Source organism: Amblyomma mixtum, chromosome 7, assembly GCF_055824585.1.
Source record: "Amblyomma mixtum isolate Tamu chromosome 7, ASM5582458v1, whole genome shotgun sequence".
In the NCBI taxonomy this organism is placed as follows: Eukaryota; Metazoa; Arthropoda; class Arachnida; order Ixodida; family Ixodidae; genus Amblyomma; species Amblyomma mixtum.
Window position 1 is genome coordinate 36,070,383 of NC_143018.1, and position 18,098 is coordinate 36,088,480.

Genomic DNA, 18,098 nt, shown 5'->3' on the forward strand with positions numbered 1-18,098 from the left:
TTGCGTTTCTCACTTTCCTGTCCGTTAATTCTTGAATAGATTCAGCACTGAATAATATAACTGCACAATACGCTAGCAACGCACTCAAAGTGTGGATGGATGTTGCCTGTCAAACGGATCCTGCGAACCATGGTGTGTAATAGAGACCGTAAGTAAAATGGCAAAATTGTGGTAGACTGGGTGGAGTACCATTGCCAAGCACGTCGTTCTATTAATGAGCTCCGCATTGTTGAACCTGACCCTTTAACCTTGTTTTGAAACTTGTTCAACAGTGTTAAATATATTGACGAGTTAGATATGAGCTTTTTGAGGTGTTTGATTATTACACTGAATGTTATAACGCTTTAAAACAAACTTTAGTTGGCTGACTAATCCTGGCTCTCGTGTCTGCATGTATGAACCTTTTTTTTAAAAAAAGTAAAGCCTTCTAACTCCTTTCAGCCTCGTTCCCCAGACCGGCAACTTTAGATTAAAAACTCCTTGGCTTCTCAATAGTCTGACGTTTATATTACCCCGCAAGTTGCGCTCACAACGCTAGCTGTGTGCCCAGAAATAACCACCGGTTATTTTTTTTTTTCAACGCATAGCAATCGCCCCGTTTTTCTCTAATAACCCAAGTCAATATCTCGTTCATCTTGATTGGCTCCTTTAATAAGCGACGTCGGTATGAAGCTTGAGGGTCTTCCCTTCGGGCATCCATGCCGGCTTCCGAAACCGAATAAAGTTCACACAAGAACGCGGCCAGCGCTAACTCAAATAAGACCGTCGGCCATCTTAAATACTTCCTTCTAGCTGCTGAGCTTCCATTTCTTTTATTCTTTCTGCGTCCTTCATCGCAACAGCGGCCCCTTCCGTCCTTTCGTTACGAGATTTGCAGGGAAGCCCGCTAACGAAGGCTCCCTCGCGACAGGAGACGGAAGAGGGGAGGCGGAAGTTTTGAGACGGGAAGCCGCAGGAAAGAAAGGAAAAAGGCAAGCGAATAAATGTTATTCAGACTAGGGTGAATGAAAAAAAAAAAGAAATGGTAAACGTTTCGAAGGGTCTTCTTCAACTTTACCCTCACTCCCTGCTTCCTCCTCCGCGCGTGGTAATACGCTGAGCCGAAAGGCGGCACGACCATCCTCCGGCACAACCATCGGAAATCAATTTTGGGGCGGCAATGATGGGCACGCGTACGAAAGGGCCCTCTCGTCCTGAGGCTTCGGAGTCGGGGCAGCGCTGGCCGAGGAAGTGCCGTGTTTTGCGCCGCATTTCTGTCACGCGTGTTCGCGGAGGGAGCACGAAAGATGATATTTAGTTTGTGTTTAGATAGAGAAGACATAGAACCAACGGTAACCTACAGGACCAAAGGGAGAGCAGACAGCAGACACGATAGACATCAAATGAATTTAAACACGGATGACCACTCATTTATGTAAGCAACGAACACGGCCATGAAAAGTAGCAACTAAACCGCATGCGTGACGGCACCTTCTTAATCAAAGAGTTCACTTCATTAGAAGAAAAATAAACATTCGTTTTGCTTACGCTCGACTGCCTTTATATTTGCATAAGAAAGAATTCTGGCGTCCCTCGCTCTTTTTGGTTCGCATTTACATAAATAACGCGTGTTTGCACATAAATGGGAGTCCATTGTTTCTAATCGCGTTTACATCGTTTGCAATGTGGCGTCAAGTGTCCAGGTACTGATATTGCCGCAACAACTGCATTGTGCTCCGTTAGCCCAACTTTGGTACAACAGCCGGTTTAACGAATGCTATATGATAATGAGGTTCTGTAGACCACATTGATCCCACATGCCATGCACGGCTTTCTATAATTTATAGGGCAGGACAGTTTTTTGTTGTGGATGGCATCATCAGCAACTCTGCAGAGTTTGTTCGATGCAGCAAGCATCTGAAGTTGCGTTTCATCGCCACCTTTTCAAGGCGCTTTTAAGGCGCCTTAAAGACTACAGGGCCGGGGAAAGCTTTCACCCTTTGTGTCAGTGGTCGGTACCGGTGGCACTGGGTATCGAAGCCTGTATCTTCCGCATGCGAGGCTGAAACTCGCACCACTAGGCCACTGCTGCGGTATTAGACCTAGATGTAAAGGATGCCCAAATCATGCTTAGTTTAGCTGTGCACTTCTTCTTTCTCCATTTAGCCATGCTATAACCACTTTCAGGAACTTCATTATTCGCTCCTTTCTAGCATGGTCTCTCTCTATTGCGAGTTACCGCGAATTTCATATTCCAACAGTTAAGCGGTTCTTGAGGAATTCAGAGCCAGTAACTGCATCAATTTTCTATGAACACCCGAGCGGGAGAGGAACCATGGGGGAGGGCTGCGGAATAACTTCCAGTATCTGGGAGTTATTAGCACGATAGAAATTAGAGCCCCCCCCCCCCCCCCGCACACACACACACACACATCATGTTGGCAGTACCTGTCTGGCGCACTGTCTGTCTGGCTTATCATTACCAAGGTCACGTGACCGTGGCCAAGGCCTCGAGACCCGCTCAAAACAAAGAGGCGCTCTTTGTGGCTTCAGAATTCCTCCTTGAAGCATTGAGAAAAGTATGTTGCAACGCGTTCTCTCAGGTAACAGCGAACCCGGGAGAGGATTCCGTAACCAGGCAAGGGTTGCACCGCTCTGCTCTAAAGAACTGAGCAGCGCTCGTTCAGAGGCCTGGCGCGGTAAAGCGCCAGTGCTTCGCATTACATTCTTAAGGTTAGGTTTAGGTTTAGGTTTAGGTTTATGAGGGTTTAACGTCCCAAAGCGACTCAGGTTATGAGGGTCGCCGTAGTGAAGGGCTCCGGAAATTTCGACCACCTGGGGTTATTTAACGTGCACTGTCGTCGCACTGTACATGGGCCTCAAGAATTTTGCCTTCATCGGTATTTAGTATTAAGCTTCTCTCCAGTTTTCTGCCTCAATATATCGCAAAATCGAGCTCTTTAACTTCGTATTAGGGGCTACCGTAATCGTAGGTCAACTTCATTCCACTTGCCACTGGAAGTGCCGTGTGTCTGCATCTCTCTAAAGCAACCTACACACTATACCACAAAACCTTGCAGGCTTCACAGCAGAGCTGCTCTTAACAATTCGAAGCCTTTATTTAAAACCTCACGGAATGATCAAAGCAAGCAAGAATTATCAGATTCGGTCGTGACAGCGACGCATGCGCGCTAGGCTTTGCTCTTCATCTAGACAAAATTGACTCTCTATGCGTGCCACGCAAGTGCACACGCCGTCAGGGGGCGCTGATGATTGAGTATCCACGGCGGCCGAGGACGAAGCGAGCGTACGATGAGCAGATCCGCGGCAGATCCTATCTCCCAGGAGGACCACGGGGGTAACAAATTTTCGTCTGCACAGCGACGCCAGTGGCGCCATCTTCCAGCGGCCCACACACACACGCAGTCGCGGCTCACGCGTACGTGAGGTGCACGTGAGCTCACGTCTTCATCCCAAAGCCAATCAGGTCGTGACAGCTCGTATTTCATTCGGGGGCACTCCGAGGGTTTGCGTTCAGGGGTTGTTTATCGCCGTATTTTTTTAATATACGAAGACCGAAATGATGAAATTGAAATATACAAAAGAAACTAATAAAAGACAGGCTCCAATTATCGACAACCGACTTGCCTTTCCGAGTGCTTGCAATGTTTTCTTTTTCACTTCCACCTTTCTGCCTTCCCTTACGGCGCTGTTGGTGTTAGGTTGAGATGCCCACCGGGACGTGAGACAGTTATTACTGCGCCATTTCCTTTCTTCAAAAATCACTAATTATTTACTGAAGAAAACGTTAAAAAAGAAACAAAGAGAGAAGGAGAGAAAGGAAGAAAGAAAAAATGATGGAAAGAAGGTAAAAAAAAGAAAGAAGGAAAGAGAGGAAGGAAGGAAGGAAGGAAGGAAGGAAGGAAGGAAGGAAGGAAGGAAGAAAGGAAGGAAGGAAGGAAGGAAGGAAGGAAGGAAGGAAGGAAGGAAGGAAGGAAGGAAGGAAGGAAGGAAGGAAGAAAAGCGTGAACAAGAACACGTCCTGACTACGTTGCATAGGGGGGTTTAACGTCTCAAAGCGACTCAGGCTATGAGGGACGCCGTAGTGAAGGGCTCCGGAAATTTCGACCACCTGTGGTTTTTTACGCGCGCACACACACATCCACTGCTCGTACTCCCCTCCTCGCTAACGAGAACGTCTTCCTTACTACAGGATTCTACGACACTGCGTCGTTCGCACAGGAAGGTTTAGAAGGGAATGAGGGGTTTGGCTGTGAAATACAGTACGGCCAGACAAGCGCAGTGACGGAACTGACCGACCCATCGAAGACCACCCGCGACGTGCTTTTGCTGAGTAAAGAACCGCCCCCCATCCTTCTCCGCCTTGTCCAAATAGTCGTGCTTTTGGCTTGGGCCTTCCGCCGCCCAGGTCAACGGCGGTGTTCTCGCGGTGTGCATTTAGACACGACGGTCCCCCTTTCGGAGGCGCTCTGGGTGCGAAAAGCAAACAGGCGGTGAAAGATGGGCGGCGGAGTGGAGACGGCCGCAGGTCACCAGCGACGCAAAAGGCGAGCACAGGAGCATACGAAAATGCATAGATGTTGAACAGGCGCACACCACGAAAAAAAATGAAAAGAAAAAAGAAAAACTGTGAGGAACTAGAGTGCACGTAGGAAAGCGCTGGGGCACTTTACTCTCGAAGGTGACGAAATGGAAGTAAAAAATAAAGTCTCCAGATTGGAAACGCTGACAAGGAGGCTTGCATAAACAGAAAATAAAGAATGCCAAAGAATAACCTTGTTGGAAGAGTAAGCAGATGAAAAGCAGGGGAGGAAGTGGAGAAAAAAAAAGAGAGAACTAGGATAGTAAAACCATCAAACTTGCATAGCAAAGACAAAGGAGGCTTCTCGGTGTGGCGGCGTACAAAGGAAGAAAAGGAATACACCCAGAGTAGAAGGCAAACAGTGTGCACTGGGAAGTGATTCGCGGCTGGCGGTATCTTCTAAAGGACCGGCTGAGTGTGTTCGTGGACGGACTCTGCGCAGGAGAAGTACGTGATCTCAAAGTTGCCCGACATCGTAACCGAAGGAAGGCGTAAAAAGGCCACCCGCCTCCCAAAGCTTATACGCTTTTTTCTTTTTTGCGTTACTCTGTCACCGCTCTCTACATCGAATTGTTTGTATATTCTTTGTTCTGTGAGCTTGTTCAGGACAGCTTCATTTAAACATAAAAAGAAATTATTAGGGGCGATCAGTTTGAATGGTGGGGAGGAAATGCAATATCACTTTTCTTTCCTTCTCATATTTATTGCAATTCCAATTATGTTCCTCTTCGGATTGCACTGTCTTTCACTTACCTCTCTATTCCAATCGTGACTCTCTGCCAAATCTTATTCTATTGTTTTTATGAATGTCCGTTAGTTATCTGCTGTGCCCGAATGAGGCCACGCTTGTGCAACCCAGGTTACTCTACCCGAGGAACCTTTATCAACCAGTCATTGATTTAAACAGCCACCTGCCACCGTGGTCAGTCTGCTCACAATCCGGTGGGCAGATTGTGGTGGCGCCACAAGAGGTCTCGTGACCTAGGTGACCAGCCTAAGTTGCTTCTCCGAGGATTTTTCACTCACAACGCCAACGCCGACGACACCGATGACGACGCTGAATTCTCAGCACAACGGGAGGATTAACGCTATCCCGTTAATGAATATTAGGTTCCGGCTCAACTCTGGACTGGTTCTTTCCCGGCGTCATAACAGTCTCAACTGCACTTTATGTTTTCTGCACTGTAGCCTTTTGTTACGGAAGCAACACTACTCTAGGTGTGAGCGATTTCGCGGAGCCCCGGAGAGCCCCAACTGCGCATGTGCGAGGAGCGAGTGACGTCAGAGCAGCGCGGAGCCGCCGCCGACTCCTCCGCTGCGCGGGTGAGTCAGAGGTTCTGCCACCGCTGCAATTGCCGTGCCGTTGATTCCACAATTCTACTCGGGATGGCCATTGGTCAAATCACAGCCATTTTTTTTAAGCATGAAATGCTTTTAGCCCCCGTTGTCGGCAGTGTGGTGACGTCACGCCGAGACTGAGAGCCATCATCCGGGCACTGAAATCCACTCATCCGGGCACTGAAATCGAGTCATCCGGGCACTGAAATCGAGTCATCCGGGCACTGAAATCGAGTCATCCGGGCACTGAAATCGAGTCATCCGGGCACTGAAATCGAGTCACCCGGGCACTGAATTCCAGTCATCCGGGCTCTGAAACGAGAACATCCGGGCACCGTACGAGACTTAACGAGATTTAACGAGACTCTCTAAGCCCTCCTACGCGACCGGCATGCAAGCAACGGTTGGTCTCCAAACGAGTCACAAAAAATAACTGCTGCCAGTGCCTTCTCAATGTTTATCAAGATATCAGTCGCGCTGTGCGTTTGATAATGCACGGAATTATAATTTCCGATTTCTAATAACGCTGCAAAAAGCACATAAATGCCACGTACACTTCGTTGTCGTACGTGATCTCTTAGGGGCTTCGCGCATCGAAGCAAAGCTGCGCAGGTGCACAGGGGCCCGGGGGAGAAGCGCTGCGTTCAAAGGGCAAGGCATCGCGCCGAACGGGTGGTGGCGTTCCTCCCTTGCTTTACGGTGCGGTTCGGGTGTCCACCGAGATGGCAGAGAATTACTGCGCCATTTCCTTTCCTCAAAAAACCAAATGGCAAGGCATCGCGCTGAACGGGTGGTGGCGTTCCGGCAATTTCCTCACTGGCGTCCCAGAACCCTCCTCGCAGCGCCGCCTCTCCTCCTCCGCTCTTTTCTCCCTTCTCCTCTTTTTTTCTTTCACGGCTGTTGCGCTCTTCGGTCTATTACTCCGGCGAGTCTGCCTCCGCGCACCGCCGCCGCGAATCTGCGCGTTTGCATGATTACGAGAATTGGTCTGGGTATCGGGCATGCAGCAGTATTGGGTATTGAGCAGTCCGGGTTTGTAGTTGTCGCCAATGTGCAGCCTGCGCTATGGTGAGGGACGGAGCGGGGGTGCGTATTCCCTTCTTTTGTCTCGGTAATACGAGAGAATATCACGGAAGGAGACCAGGTAGTGCGCGGGCCGCGGGCGAACGGACCGTCGTGTGAATCGCCCTTTAACGCCATTTTAAGTACGTGCGCAGTCGCCTTCTTTGCGCGAGGAACGTGCCGGCCACACAAATGGCTCGAAGGGCAACGCGAAAATCGCGAGCCGGCCGCCCTAGAAGCTCGCCAGGAGCAGAATAGCTGTGAAAGACAATACGAGCAGAATCGCTTTATTAAGGCGAAAGCCTTTAATGCCTCATACTGTCGTGAGCAGGGAATGCACTACCTGGTCTCCTTCCGTGATATTCTCTCGTATTACCGAGACAAAAGAAGGGAATACGCACCCCCCGCTCCGTCCCTCACCATAGCGCAGGCTGCACATTGGCGACAACTACAAACCCGGACTGCTCAATACCCAATACTGCTGCATGCCCGATACCCAGACCAATGCTCGTAATCATGCAAACTTTTGCGGCAAACCAGGCGCCCCCTACGATTTACATCATTGGCAATAAACGTTTCCACCACCACCTACGTGTTCATGCGTCAGCACATTGAGAGGCGCGCTGACCAGGCCGCGGTTCAGAAGACGCGCAGATTCGCGGCGGCAGTGCGCGGAGGCAGACTCGCCGGAGGAATAGACCGAAGAGCGCAACAACCGTGAAAGAGAAAAAGAGGAGAAGGGAGAAAAGAGCGGAGGAGGAGAGGCGGCGCTGCGAGGAGGGTTCTGGGACGCCAGTGAGGAAATTGCCGGCGTTACTCCCTTCCTGTACGGTGCGGTTCGGGTGTCCACCGAGATGACATTAGGCCCGTAAACATTTCATGCTTACTCTACTCTCGGTTACGGGAGAGGCAGAGATTTTTTTGCTTTCCACGTCTGCAGTTATTATTATACATGTGCGTTCAAAGAGGCGTGTTGAAATCGGCTGAAGAGGAAATGAAGTGATGAACAAGACGCATAGGAAAACAAGAGCGAAAATCAGGTGGTGCTTGGAAAAATATCTTTTGCTTTCCATTCTTGCTGAGTTCTTGTCTGTTTCGCCCTTTACTAAGCTCTTAGCACCTTGCTATCATTTTCTTTAGTTTCTGCTCTTTTCATCTCCCCTCTTCTTACTTTCTCTCGTGGTCCCTGCATTTAAACGGGCCATACCGACTAGGAATTCCCGTTCGACGCATTCCGCACTTGTCACAGAGCACGCAAGGGAGCCCCAGCCAGAATTCTACCGCCTGTTCGCATGGGGAGGGGAGCGTTCTTTTTATAGAGAGACTTCGCACTCACAAACCTCTTGGAAGCCCTTGACGGAAATGAAAGGCGCTCGTCTTTTCTGTGGAGAACCTTGAGCCTTCCATGCCCTGTGTGTTACTAAAAATGTGCAGCGCTGATAGATCTACACCGCTTGCATCAGCTGTAGGATATAGCCTAGAATTTACCCCGCTATTGCTGGTGTTCCAGAAAGGTTTATAGTTGGCTGGCTCGCTAAGTGACGTTAGAGGTAGCGTGAATTTCGGTCAATTAAGAGACAGCATTCGGCAGAGTGAGTGAACGAACAAACGAGGATTAATGACGTCCTAGTCGAGTCAAGAGGAAGAAATGGACTTGGGCAGGGCATGTATAATGCGAAGGCAAGATAAATTCTGGTCATTAAGGGTAACAGAGTGGATTCCAATTTGAGGCAAGCGTAGCAGGGGGAGGCTGAAGGATAGGTGGGCGGATGAGATCAAGAAGTTTGCGGGGGCAGGGTAGGCGCAGCGGTTAAAGGACAGGGTTAATTGGAGAGACATGGAAGAAGCTTTGCCCTGCAGTGGTCGTGGTCAGGTTGATGATGATGATGCACGCAGGCGGTGAGTGGTGGCAAACGGCAGACCGGGGAGATGCTTCCGCGAGTGATGTGCAGTTACGTGCTATCTTCCAGTTTCAACGCCAAACGTCTGCGCATTTGAGCATCACAGGTTGCGCGGCAATAACCCACACGACTTGGGACTTCCGTTGCTCCGCAGACCAGCAAAGTAAGATAATGGTATCATAAAGTTTGTTTTAGTTTTCAATGCGACTCACGCGGCGCTAACAGCGTTGTCCGAAGCCAGCTCCGCCTCCCTCAGCGCTGCACCGTTTTACGCAGCGATGAGCACGCGGTAGTCGTGCGCGTTGAAAGGCGACACTGAGCGGTTCAAAAGGAGACTCGCCAGCTTACGGAGAACTGTATATGAGATTCCACTACCGGTCCCCAGCCCTTTCCCTTCGCCTTAGTCCCAGCTTTAAAGCTGCCGTGGGCAGGGTAACGTTTTCTTGTAGCGCATTCCAGTTCCCGGTCGCTGACTGCATGCTTTACGAGCAGGCATCCGAGTAAAGACGTTGCCTTCGATCGAAACAGAATCTCGTAGGGAATTCTGAGCGCGTGAAGGGCGAAGCTGAGGTATTTCGGGCGTGGTACAGCAGCGAAATGGATGTGTAAGTCTGATTTAACTTCAAGCTCTTCGCTCTCTGTGAAAGCGAGCGAATGTTGCGAAGCGGCTTGATGGTGCATGTTTATGGAGTGAACAGCGAGGGACCAATGAGCCCGTGTTTTTTACAGTAGTAGTGTTAAGCAAAATGCAGGCGTCGGTGTGTGAGCGCAAAGAGCGAAGCCTCTATCTTCCAGAAGCGCAGCCCACCATACATTGCAACCAACGCCCTGTTCCACCACCCAGAAAGGCCCCACCCTACTGAAGAACTACCCATTTTGCACCCTCTAGTTTTTGCCTTTGCTTTTCCAAAGCAAAGGCTTTACTGCAACCATCCACATTCGAAATTCAGCACCCATCTCCGCCATCCAGATCCACCAGAAGCCCATGAGAAGCCCGCCACACTCCTGTACATCCACCGCCACTGACCACGGCCTCCACCTTCCAGGTGATCCTCATCCATCTCTCCGCCTGACGAAAGGCCTTTTTTTTTTGTCGTGTGAGAGATCGGCAGTTTTATTTTATAATAATCTAATATGCTATTGGATATTTGTATATTTCACCGGTATTCTTATGCATAATGTATGCAAGGAGGAGGGGGGGGGTGGAGGAAGGAACGTGTCTTTTGTACCCGGTCATCCGCTTTCTGAAGGTCATGACTCCCAAGGATGGTGGACAGCACAAAGATACTTATTCATACGGCCCCAGCCACTTATCTCTCGCGGTAGTTCGCTGGATACGGTGTTCGGTTGCTCACCCCGAGGTTGCTGAATGAGTTGAGTTTAAAGTAATTTATTGGGTAAGGAAGGAGTATGGCCATGGGAGGTGACTGCGGAATCGAATTCCAGAAGTGGCAGGATAACTTTAATGGAAGCGACGTGCAAAAATTGCTGTGCGCTGCAACTTGTGCGTGTACGTCAAACAAGCAGAGCTAGCAGTAAATTCAAGTGTTGTCTAACCAAACATTGTTAAAGAATCACACACACAAAAACAAACTCTTGCTTCTGAAGCGTTTTAGAGCAAGCCATCCCACGTCTTCGGTAACGAGATAAGCCGGCCGACCTCGGAAGCCACGCGTTATGGAAGAGTGTGCGCTTAAATAGAAAGCCTAAATGCGGAAGACACTATACGGGTGTAGACAGGGAGTAGTTTGAGGTTGATGGATGGTGAGAGGGGCAGAAAAAATAGGAGCAGGGGGTTGTTGGAGAGATTGTCGTGTGGCAGACGCGGAGATATGAAGGCTTGCCGTTTTGGTCATAAACGGATATGAAACCACACAGAAGAGCCTGCACTGAGCATTATAGGCCCGCATTCATCATCAAGGAGCGACAGGTGCGCTTTGAGAAAAATTATAAGAGTACAGAAAAAAAAGGGAATCAGGAGCGCAGAAAAGTGACTCTGGAGCTGCGTGCGCGTTGGTGCATGTCGTAGAGGTGAAACACGGAAAGAACGTTGGGACAGCTTCATTTCGAACCACGTAAATACCTGAAACAAAGGTATATGCTGGAACTTTGTTTGGGTAGGTTTTTATTTATGCTTCTTTACGGTACCTACTGCTTACGTAATAAGAAAACATACTACATAATAAGAAAACAAGCGAAATGAACAAGGAAAGCGGTTATAATACAGGAAACTATGCTTGCGAATAAAAGTGAATGATATAAATAGTGCCGCTTTGAGTAGAACCACATTTAACGCTCATATTAGAGATCTGTCCTAAAATCCGGAAAACAGATCCGGCACCAGACCTGGGGCTGAAGAAAGGCGGTTCTGTCGATGACGATGAAAAAGAAAATTGGTTTTCGAGGAAAAGAAATGAGCAGTACATATCTAGACGGACACCGGAGCCGGTGATGGTGGTAAATATTTATTGACTATGCACAAAAGGAGGTGTTCGTGCCCAGGGCCTATTGGTCCAGGTCCTCACAAAATCTAGGTGGACCTCCTATTCCGGAGCCCCAATGGCGTTTAACGCCACACGCACCCCGGTGACCGAGGTCCGTTGGGACTGCAGGCCATGGCAGCTGAGGCAGCGCCACCTCCTAGGCCATCTCCCTAGCGTGAGAGATGAAGGATTCGGATAGGTGGAGATTGGAAGGACAGGCCCAGACCATGTGGGAAACGACGGCGAACGTCGCTCCACACTGGCTGCAGCCCCCATCACGGTGGAAGAGTTTCTTCCACCGTGGCCCCCATCATTCCCATTCGCCACAACAACGCCGTAAGGGAAGGGAGGAAGGTTGGAGTGAAAGAGGAAAGAGAGAAAGAGGGTCCGTAATGGAAGTCTCCGCAATAATTTCGTCCACCTGGGGATGTTTAACGTGCACTGACACCGCACAGCACACGTGCTCCTTTTGCGTTCCGTCTCCATCGAAACGCGGGCGCCGCGGACGGGTTTAAACCCGGGTACTCCGGCTCAGTAAACGAGCGCCTTAACCACTGAGCCACCGTGGCGGGTTGTCGATGACGATCAAAACCATTGCTGGTCTCAGGGGTGCGTGAGCCTGGTCTTGTCGCCGCCCGCTTAGTCCAGGACATGGTTGCTTTTCCCGATTGCTCTAGCCCGTTGGATCAGCCAAAGCTGTTCCTTCGGGTCCGAGATGGTCAGGGCGGCCTCCCAGTTGTTGTGTGTTCAGTTGGGTATGGGTGGTTGTGCGGCCAGGGGCTGTGGACACTCCCAAGAGGAGTAATATATTTCGGGTTCGGGATTTTTGTAGCCCGGGCATATCCTGCTCATATCCTCAAACCTATCTTACAGTCGAACACACCATGATTGCGCTGGAATAAAAAAAGCGACTGAATGGTATCTCCATTGTCAGATGACCACGTGTGATGCTAAGTGTTCGGTAATATTTTGTCTGCTTGCCCACACACTCAGCATAGCGTGCTCTCCACTGTCTGATGAAATCTGCGCCACGAAAGGTAAGGGCAGCAGCGTTGTGAGGGCTGTAACGGATTTTCAGTGAACATCTCCACTCCCAGACAGGGGAACTATAAGCTCTGGGCGAATGTCTTATTTTCCAAGGTTAATTCCTAATCCGCCGTATTGGCTTCAGCAAAACAGAAAACTACAGGCTTCTTGGAACTGAGCCGCGAGTTCAAACGAGTAACCACATTCTATCAGCTCTTAAGCATAAATTGCAAATCCTTGGGGGGGGGGGGGGGGGGGGGGTATTCCACAGGCAGTACCAGATAGTCCGCGGCGGTCGTCATCCATGCCAGCTGAGGCATGGATCTTACCGGAGCTCTCGCTCAATGCTCGAGTGGCAATAGACACCCTTGGCGCCGACCTTTCTTCACTGCGATGGGGCTGATTGAGGACCCGAAGTGCATTGCGACCGTGTTTTCCTCTCAGAGACGTAGAATGTTGGCCAGCAGAAGCTCCGGAGGCCCCACGTCCGACTGGGAGGTGAAAATATGGGTAAAGCACGGCATGGGGTACGCTGTCGTACGTTTGCTCGGCATCAAGTACCTACTCATAGGCGAACTAAATGCCGTTGAACCGACGGTCTGGACGAAATTCATTTTCTACTGTTCATGTATGCGAACTCCGCCTCCAGTCATGGCCGCCGCCTCGCCTCAACTGATGCCTTGGAGGGAGGAAAACTTTCCTTCCTCCGTGACTCATGCGCTGTAAAAAGATTTCAACTAAATATAAAAACAAAAGCTAACAGTTGTATTATTATAGGTGCGTATTTAACCTGTAACTCAATGTTCCAAAACTTTATGTCGGTTTTATGCGCCCTTTTGTTTAAATTTGTTGTCACGTGGTTGTGACGTACTTTTGTGCGTGGCAGCAGCAATCTAGCTCCCCTTCCCCTACCTCGCTGGTGACACGCGCGTGTCACCAGGCATTGCCCCACTACGAACGCGCTGATTGGTCACGGCCATGGGTCACGGCCAGGGATGGTCACGGCCAGGGAAGATCCCAGAGGCCTCGAGCAATGCCACGAGCGGCTACCAGATTGTGGCTGTCACGGCGCTCGTCTTCGTCAATGTTTAATGCGAACAGGAAATTTCATAAGTATTGAATGGGTTGAGTGCCAGCTCCGCGAACAACTCTCCAGGAAGAGCTTAGAAATAAACATTGACAATTTGTGAATCTGCACCGAATAAAATCTGTGATAGACTGTGGAGTCGAGAAAGCAACATAAGCAAGTTCAACATGATGCAACTCTGAGCGACGCTGGACGGGAACGTTCAGTGGCCAATTGCAAACGCGCTGAGAGCACTCGTCTGGTTCTTGACCGTTGCTGTGGGCACCGCGCGGACGCAGCGATCACGAGCAATATGTTCCGAGCACAAGACGGGTTCTTTGGTTGCGGACGATCGGTGATATGATCCAAGATCTCACTTCCTACTATGCCATGACGAAGCCAACATGGGTCAGATTGGACGCGCACAAACAGCTATATCAGCATCGATTCAACGTGCGCGCGCCAATACCCTTTTCCGCTTTCACGAACAGCAACGTTCAAAAAGTTAAACACAAGAAAGTATAAACTACGAACTTCCCACCACACAAAATGAGATCAGTGGTGGGTGCTTGTGCTAAGAGTAGTTAAGAACAGCAGTAAATTGGGGTAAATTTCAGTTAGTCGTGCTATGCCCCGTTATGGCGAAATCATGGGGCAGATATAAAGCGGGCACACAGAACTAGCAGAATCCATCCATATGCGCGTCCGCAATAATGACTAAGAATCGACAGCTTGAGAGTTCTCAGGTAAAACACCGCAAACGTGAAGCGATTTAAAGTAAGAGCTAGTATAGTGGAATCTGAAGAAGTTGTGGCTGTAAAAGCTATATTATGCTCTAAGCGCAAAATTTAAAGGTTTTTTTTTTTGGATTAGCGGTTATATAAGTCAATTCCGTTGTTGTATGAACTTAGCCTAATATAAAGCACGTTAAACTGAAATTTCTGGTGATCCGTCCAGTCTTAACATGGGATATGAAGGGGCGTTTGGTAGTTATGAAGCGTGTAGAGCAGTAGCAGTCCGGGTGCGCGCCAAATACAGGTCCGAACTTAAGTTCCAGCACTATGGGTTCGCTTTCGACTTCTTTCTGCGCTTCGTGGGCCTGTGAATGGGCGTCGCGTCCGGTGTCCCCTGCACAATCCTGATCATGTCCTCCTCGACTGAGCCGGCCGCGTGGACGTAGTCGACGAGGCCGTGGCTCGTCTCCGGCAACCCGAGCAGCGCGGCGACGCCTCCGAACACCGCCGAGCCCATGATAGCGAACTCGAGGTCCTCGCGGCCCAACTGTTCGAGCAGGGACAGCACCGAGGCGGCCACGGCTCCCAGGCGGCCGCACGCGTAGGCGCCGCACAGCACGATGCTGCGGACGCTCGTGGGGAAGAGCTCGGCCATGTACAGGTATCCGGCCGGCACCATGACGCGGGCGCAGCAGTGGGAGAGCACCAGAAGGGCGTCGCCCACCACGCGGGGATGGGCGTAGATGGCGATGCCGAAGAGGGAGCAGGTGCCGCCCATCAGGGCCATGGTCGCCACCAGCAGCTGCAGCCTGCGCGGCCAACTTTCGAGATCAGAAAGAAAGCTGAAGTGTCAGAGCGGTCCTGAAACATTGTCGTAACTAGACCCGGCCAGAACTATAGTGAATATATGCCAGCGAATATAAAAGCGCAGATAAATCGGGGCAAAGAAGTAAGGCTTGTGGGATTCGCCTGGTGAAAGAGCAGATATATACCGGGTGTTTCAGCGAACACTTTCAAATATTCTCATAAGTAGAATTTTCTTGGTAAAGATATGACTTTTGCAGCATAGTATTACCAATGTTGGCGGACACCAGAAAACCGGTAAATCATATTAGGTAGTAAACTGGTTCACTAATTTTTAACAATGGACTTTTTAACTAATACAGTTAAGCGCCTAGTTGCAATTAGATATTTGTAGCCGGTCGTTAGTAATAGCCATATAAGTTTTTAGAATTTCGAAAATGCGGTTATCCTCGGCGCTGTGGCTCGACAAAATTTGGCTTTTTCGACTAGTTACGTGCACTGGAGGGGATGCTTTGCCTGCATGCTTTCGATAGCCCATGCATTTTTCGCACGAAACAGCCAGACTTTGTCGAGCGACAGCGGTGAGGGTAATTGCGTTTTCGAAATTCTAAAAACTGATATGGCTATTACTAACGACCGGCTACAAATATCTAATTGCAACTAGGCGCCTAACTGTAATAGTTAAAAAGTTAATTATTAATAATTAGTGAACCAGTTTACAACCTAATATGATTTACCGGTTATCTGGTGTTTGCCAACATTGGTAATACTATGCCGCAAAAGCCATATCTTTACAAAGAAAATTCTACTTATGAGAATTTTTGAAAGTGTTCGCTGAAACACCCGGTATATAGTCATGGCTGTACGGTTTAAAATAATATTTCACCCATTGCAACGTCCACAGCGCTGGACGTATTCACTAGAGATCGGTCAATGCGCTGCTGATAAAAGCTCTTGTGCGTCGATGACATCGAAGTCCCTCAGCAAGAGCTATTGGCTCACCTGCCCAAGGAGATGAGTGCCAGGTACATGGCCACGTACGAAGGTACGGATAGGACCACGGCCACGAAGCTTATCCTGGTGTCATTCCGCATCCTGCTGCTCCAAGACAGCCCGTAGAAGCCAAGCATTAGCGAAAACGACACGAAGAACAGTCTGACCAAGTAGTTGCCCCCTTGGAAGTCGTACATGAGAGAAGACGAATGGGACATGCCAGTGTTGTTCTCGATGCGGTTCAGCTGGCTCCTGACCTTCCGCATGGCCTGCTTGGCTACGGCTCGATGCATGTCGTTCATTTTGGCAGCTTTGAGCATGACTGCCTCGGCCTCGTCCACCCTGGATGCCGCCAGGAGCCACAGGGGAGACTCGAACACCACGCATGGGCCGATGAGCAGCAGTGCAGTGGGGGAGAGGACGATCCCTTGCAGCATGTGCCAGGAGAGCGGAAACAACGCCAGAACGAGCACGAAGATGTCCACGAGAAAGACGCCCAGAGAACATGAGACAGTGATGTAGAAGGCGCGGTAGTTCACTGGTGCCACTTCGTACATCAGGATGAGGCTGATCACGAATGTGGAGCTGGCGCAAGCTGAGTTCACGAAGCTCGCTACCAGGTACGCAGCGTAGGAATGCGCGACGCAGGTGCACACGGTACTTGAGAGAAGCGCCGCGACGCCTAACATAATGATGGTCTCGCGTCCGAACATGTCAGAAGCGACCCCGGCCAATGGAACGAGCAGAACGGCGCCGCTCATGAATACCGCGTTGCCCATGTTAATTAGCCACGATCTACTGCAGACCAGACTCCAGAAGCTTCTTGCAGAGTGTGCGGCACGCACAGGGTCGTAGTCCCAGGCGTCGCACTCGTAGGTCTCGGTGTCGTTGCGCTGCTGACCGGGTTTGGCGTAGGCGAGGCACTCGCTGGGGCGTCCTTTTTCGTCCAGTGGAACACCGACGTTCTTCCAATCGGGCACGGAGTAGCCGGCGAACTCGGCCGGCGGCCGGCACCAGTGGTCCAGGGGACGTGTTATGAGAGCGAAGGCCCTGCCGTGACACTGGAGCACGACGAGCGAGATGGCGGCGAAACAGCATATGACCCTCTGGAAGTGTCCGTGGCCGTACACAGTCGTACCGAGGGGTGGTCGACCGCTGACAGCAGTAGGGGAGCCGTGCAAAGCTGCTTCGGGACTCGGTACCTCGATCTCGGGGTGCCTCCCCCAGGAAGTGAAGGGCATAGTGTTGATCAGTACGCAGGCAGCGACCGTTGATAAGGGCAGCAATTCTTGGTTGCCGCCCTTCTTGCTCAATCGAGAGAACAGAACGAAGCCTTGCCTGCGCTGGGGTTCCAATTCTCGAGCTCACGAGCACGAGCGCGAGAACGATGATGATGATCGAAGCCCGAGAATGCTACGAAGAAGATCGTAAAGCTTCAAAGTTTCGTACAGAGAAGGTTGTTCGCAGGTGTACGTCAAGAAAGAAACAAAACGTTTCCCAATAGCAGGGAGAGGAATTATTGCCGCGAGAGCTGTAATAAATTTATGCAAGCCATTCATCGTCATCATCATCAGCCTGACTGCGCCCACTGCCGGGCAAATGCCTCCCTAGTTCAGTCACCGGCTGAACTTGCACAGTCCCTGGAAGAGATAGGCAGAGGTCTTGAGCGCCGGTTTACGGCTCTTCTTCCTTCTCCTCAGAGATTTCTTGCCACTTTGGACGATTTCGAGGAGGTCACCCTCACTGAGCTCTCGAACACTGTATCCCGCCTTCCACCCGCGGCCCCTGGCCCTGATGGTGGGACTTCTTCTATGATTAAAATTTTGTTCGAGGAATCTCCCACCGACTTACTGGCGCTTATAAATTACTCTCTTAAGGGGCCATGTATTCCAAATGAGTGGCGTTTAGCAAAGATTATCCCGTTGCTTAAAAAGCAGGGAGATGGTTATGTGTTAGACAATATAAGGCCTATTTCTTTAACTTCGAATCTCGTTAAGTTAATTGAGAGGGTGTTGCATGGTAGAATAATGTCTGTTATTTCAGAGGCTGGGTTGTTGAACCCTTGCCAGATTGGTTTCAGACCAGGATGCTCTATATGGTGTGCCCATA

General features: G+C 50.2%; 1 protein-coding gene across 1 annotated transcript; it reads right to left on the reverse strand.

Moving 5' to 3' along the window:
- Window positions 1–14,517: 14,517 nt before the first annotated feature.
- LOC149335668 (solute carrier family 22 member 6-like) lies at window positions 14,518–17,230 on the reverse strand. Its single transcript, XM_089553991.1, has 2 exons — window positions 15,999–17,230; window positions 14,518–15,001 (listed from the first exon to the last, which is right to left on the reverse strand). Exons 1-2 carry the CDS (start codon window positions 17,228–17,230, stop codon window positions 14,518–14,520), a joined length of 1,716 nt encoding a protein of 571 aa, XP_089410117.1.
- Window positions 17,231–18,098: the final 868 nt, after the last annotated feature.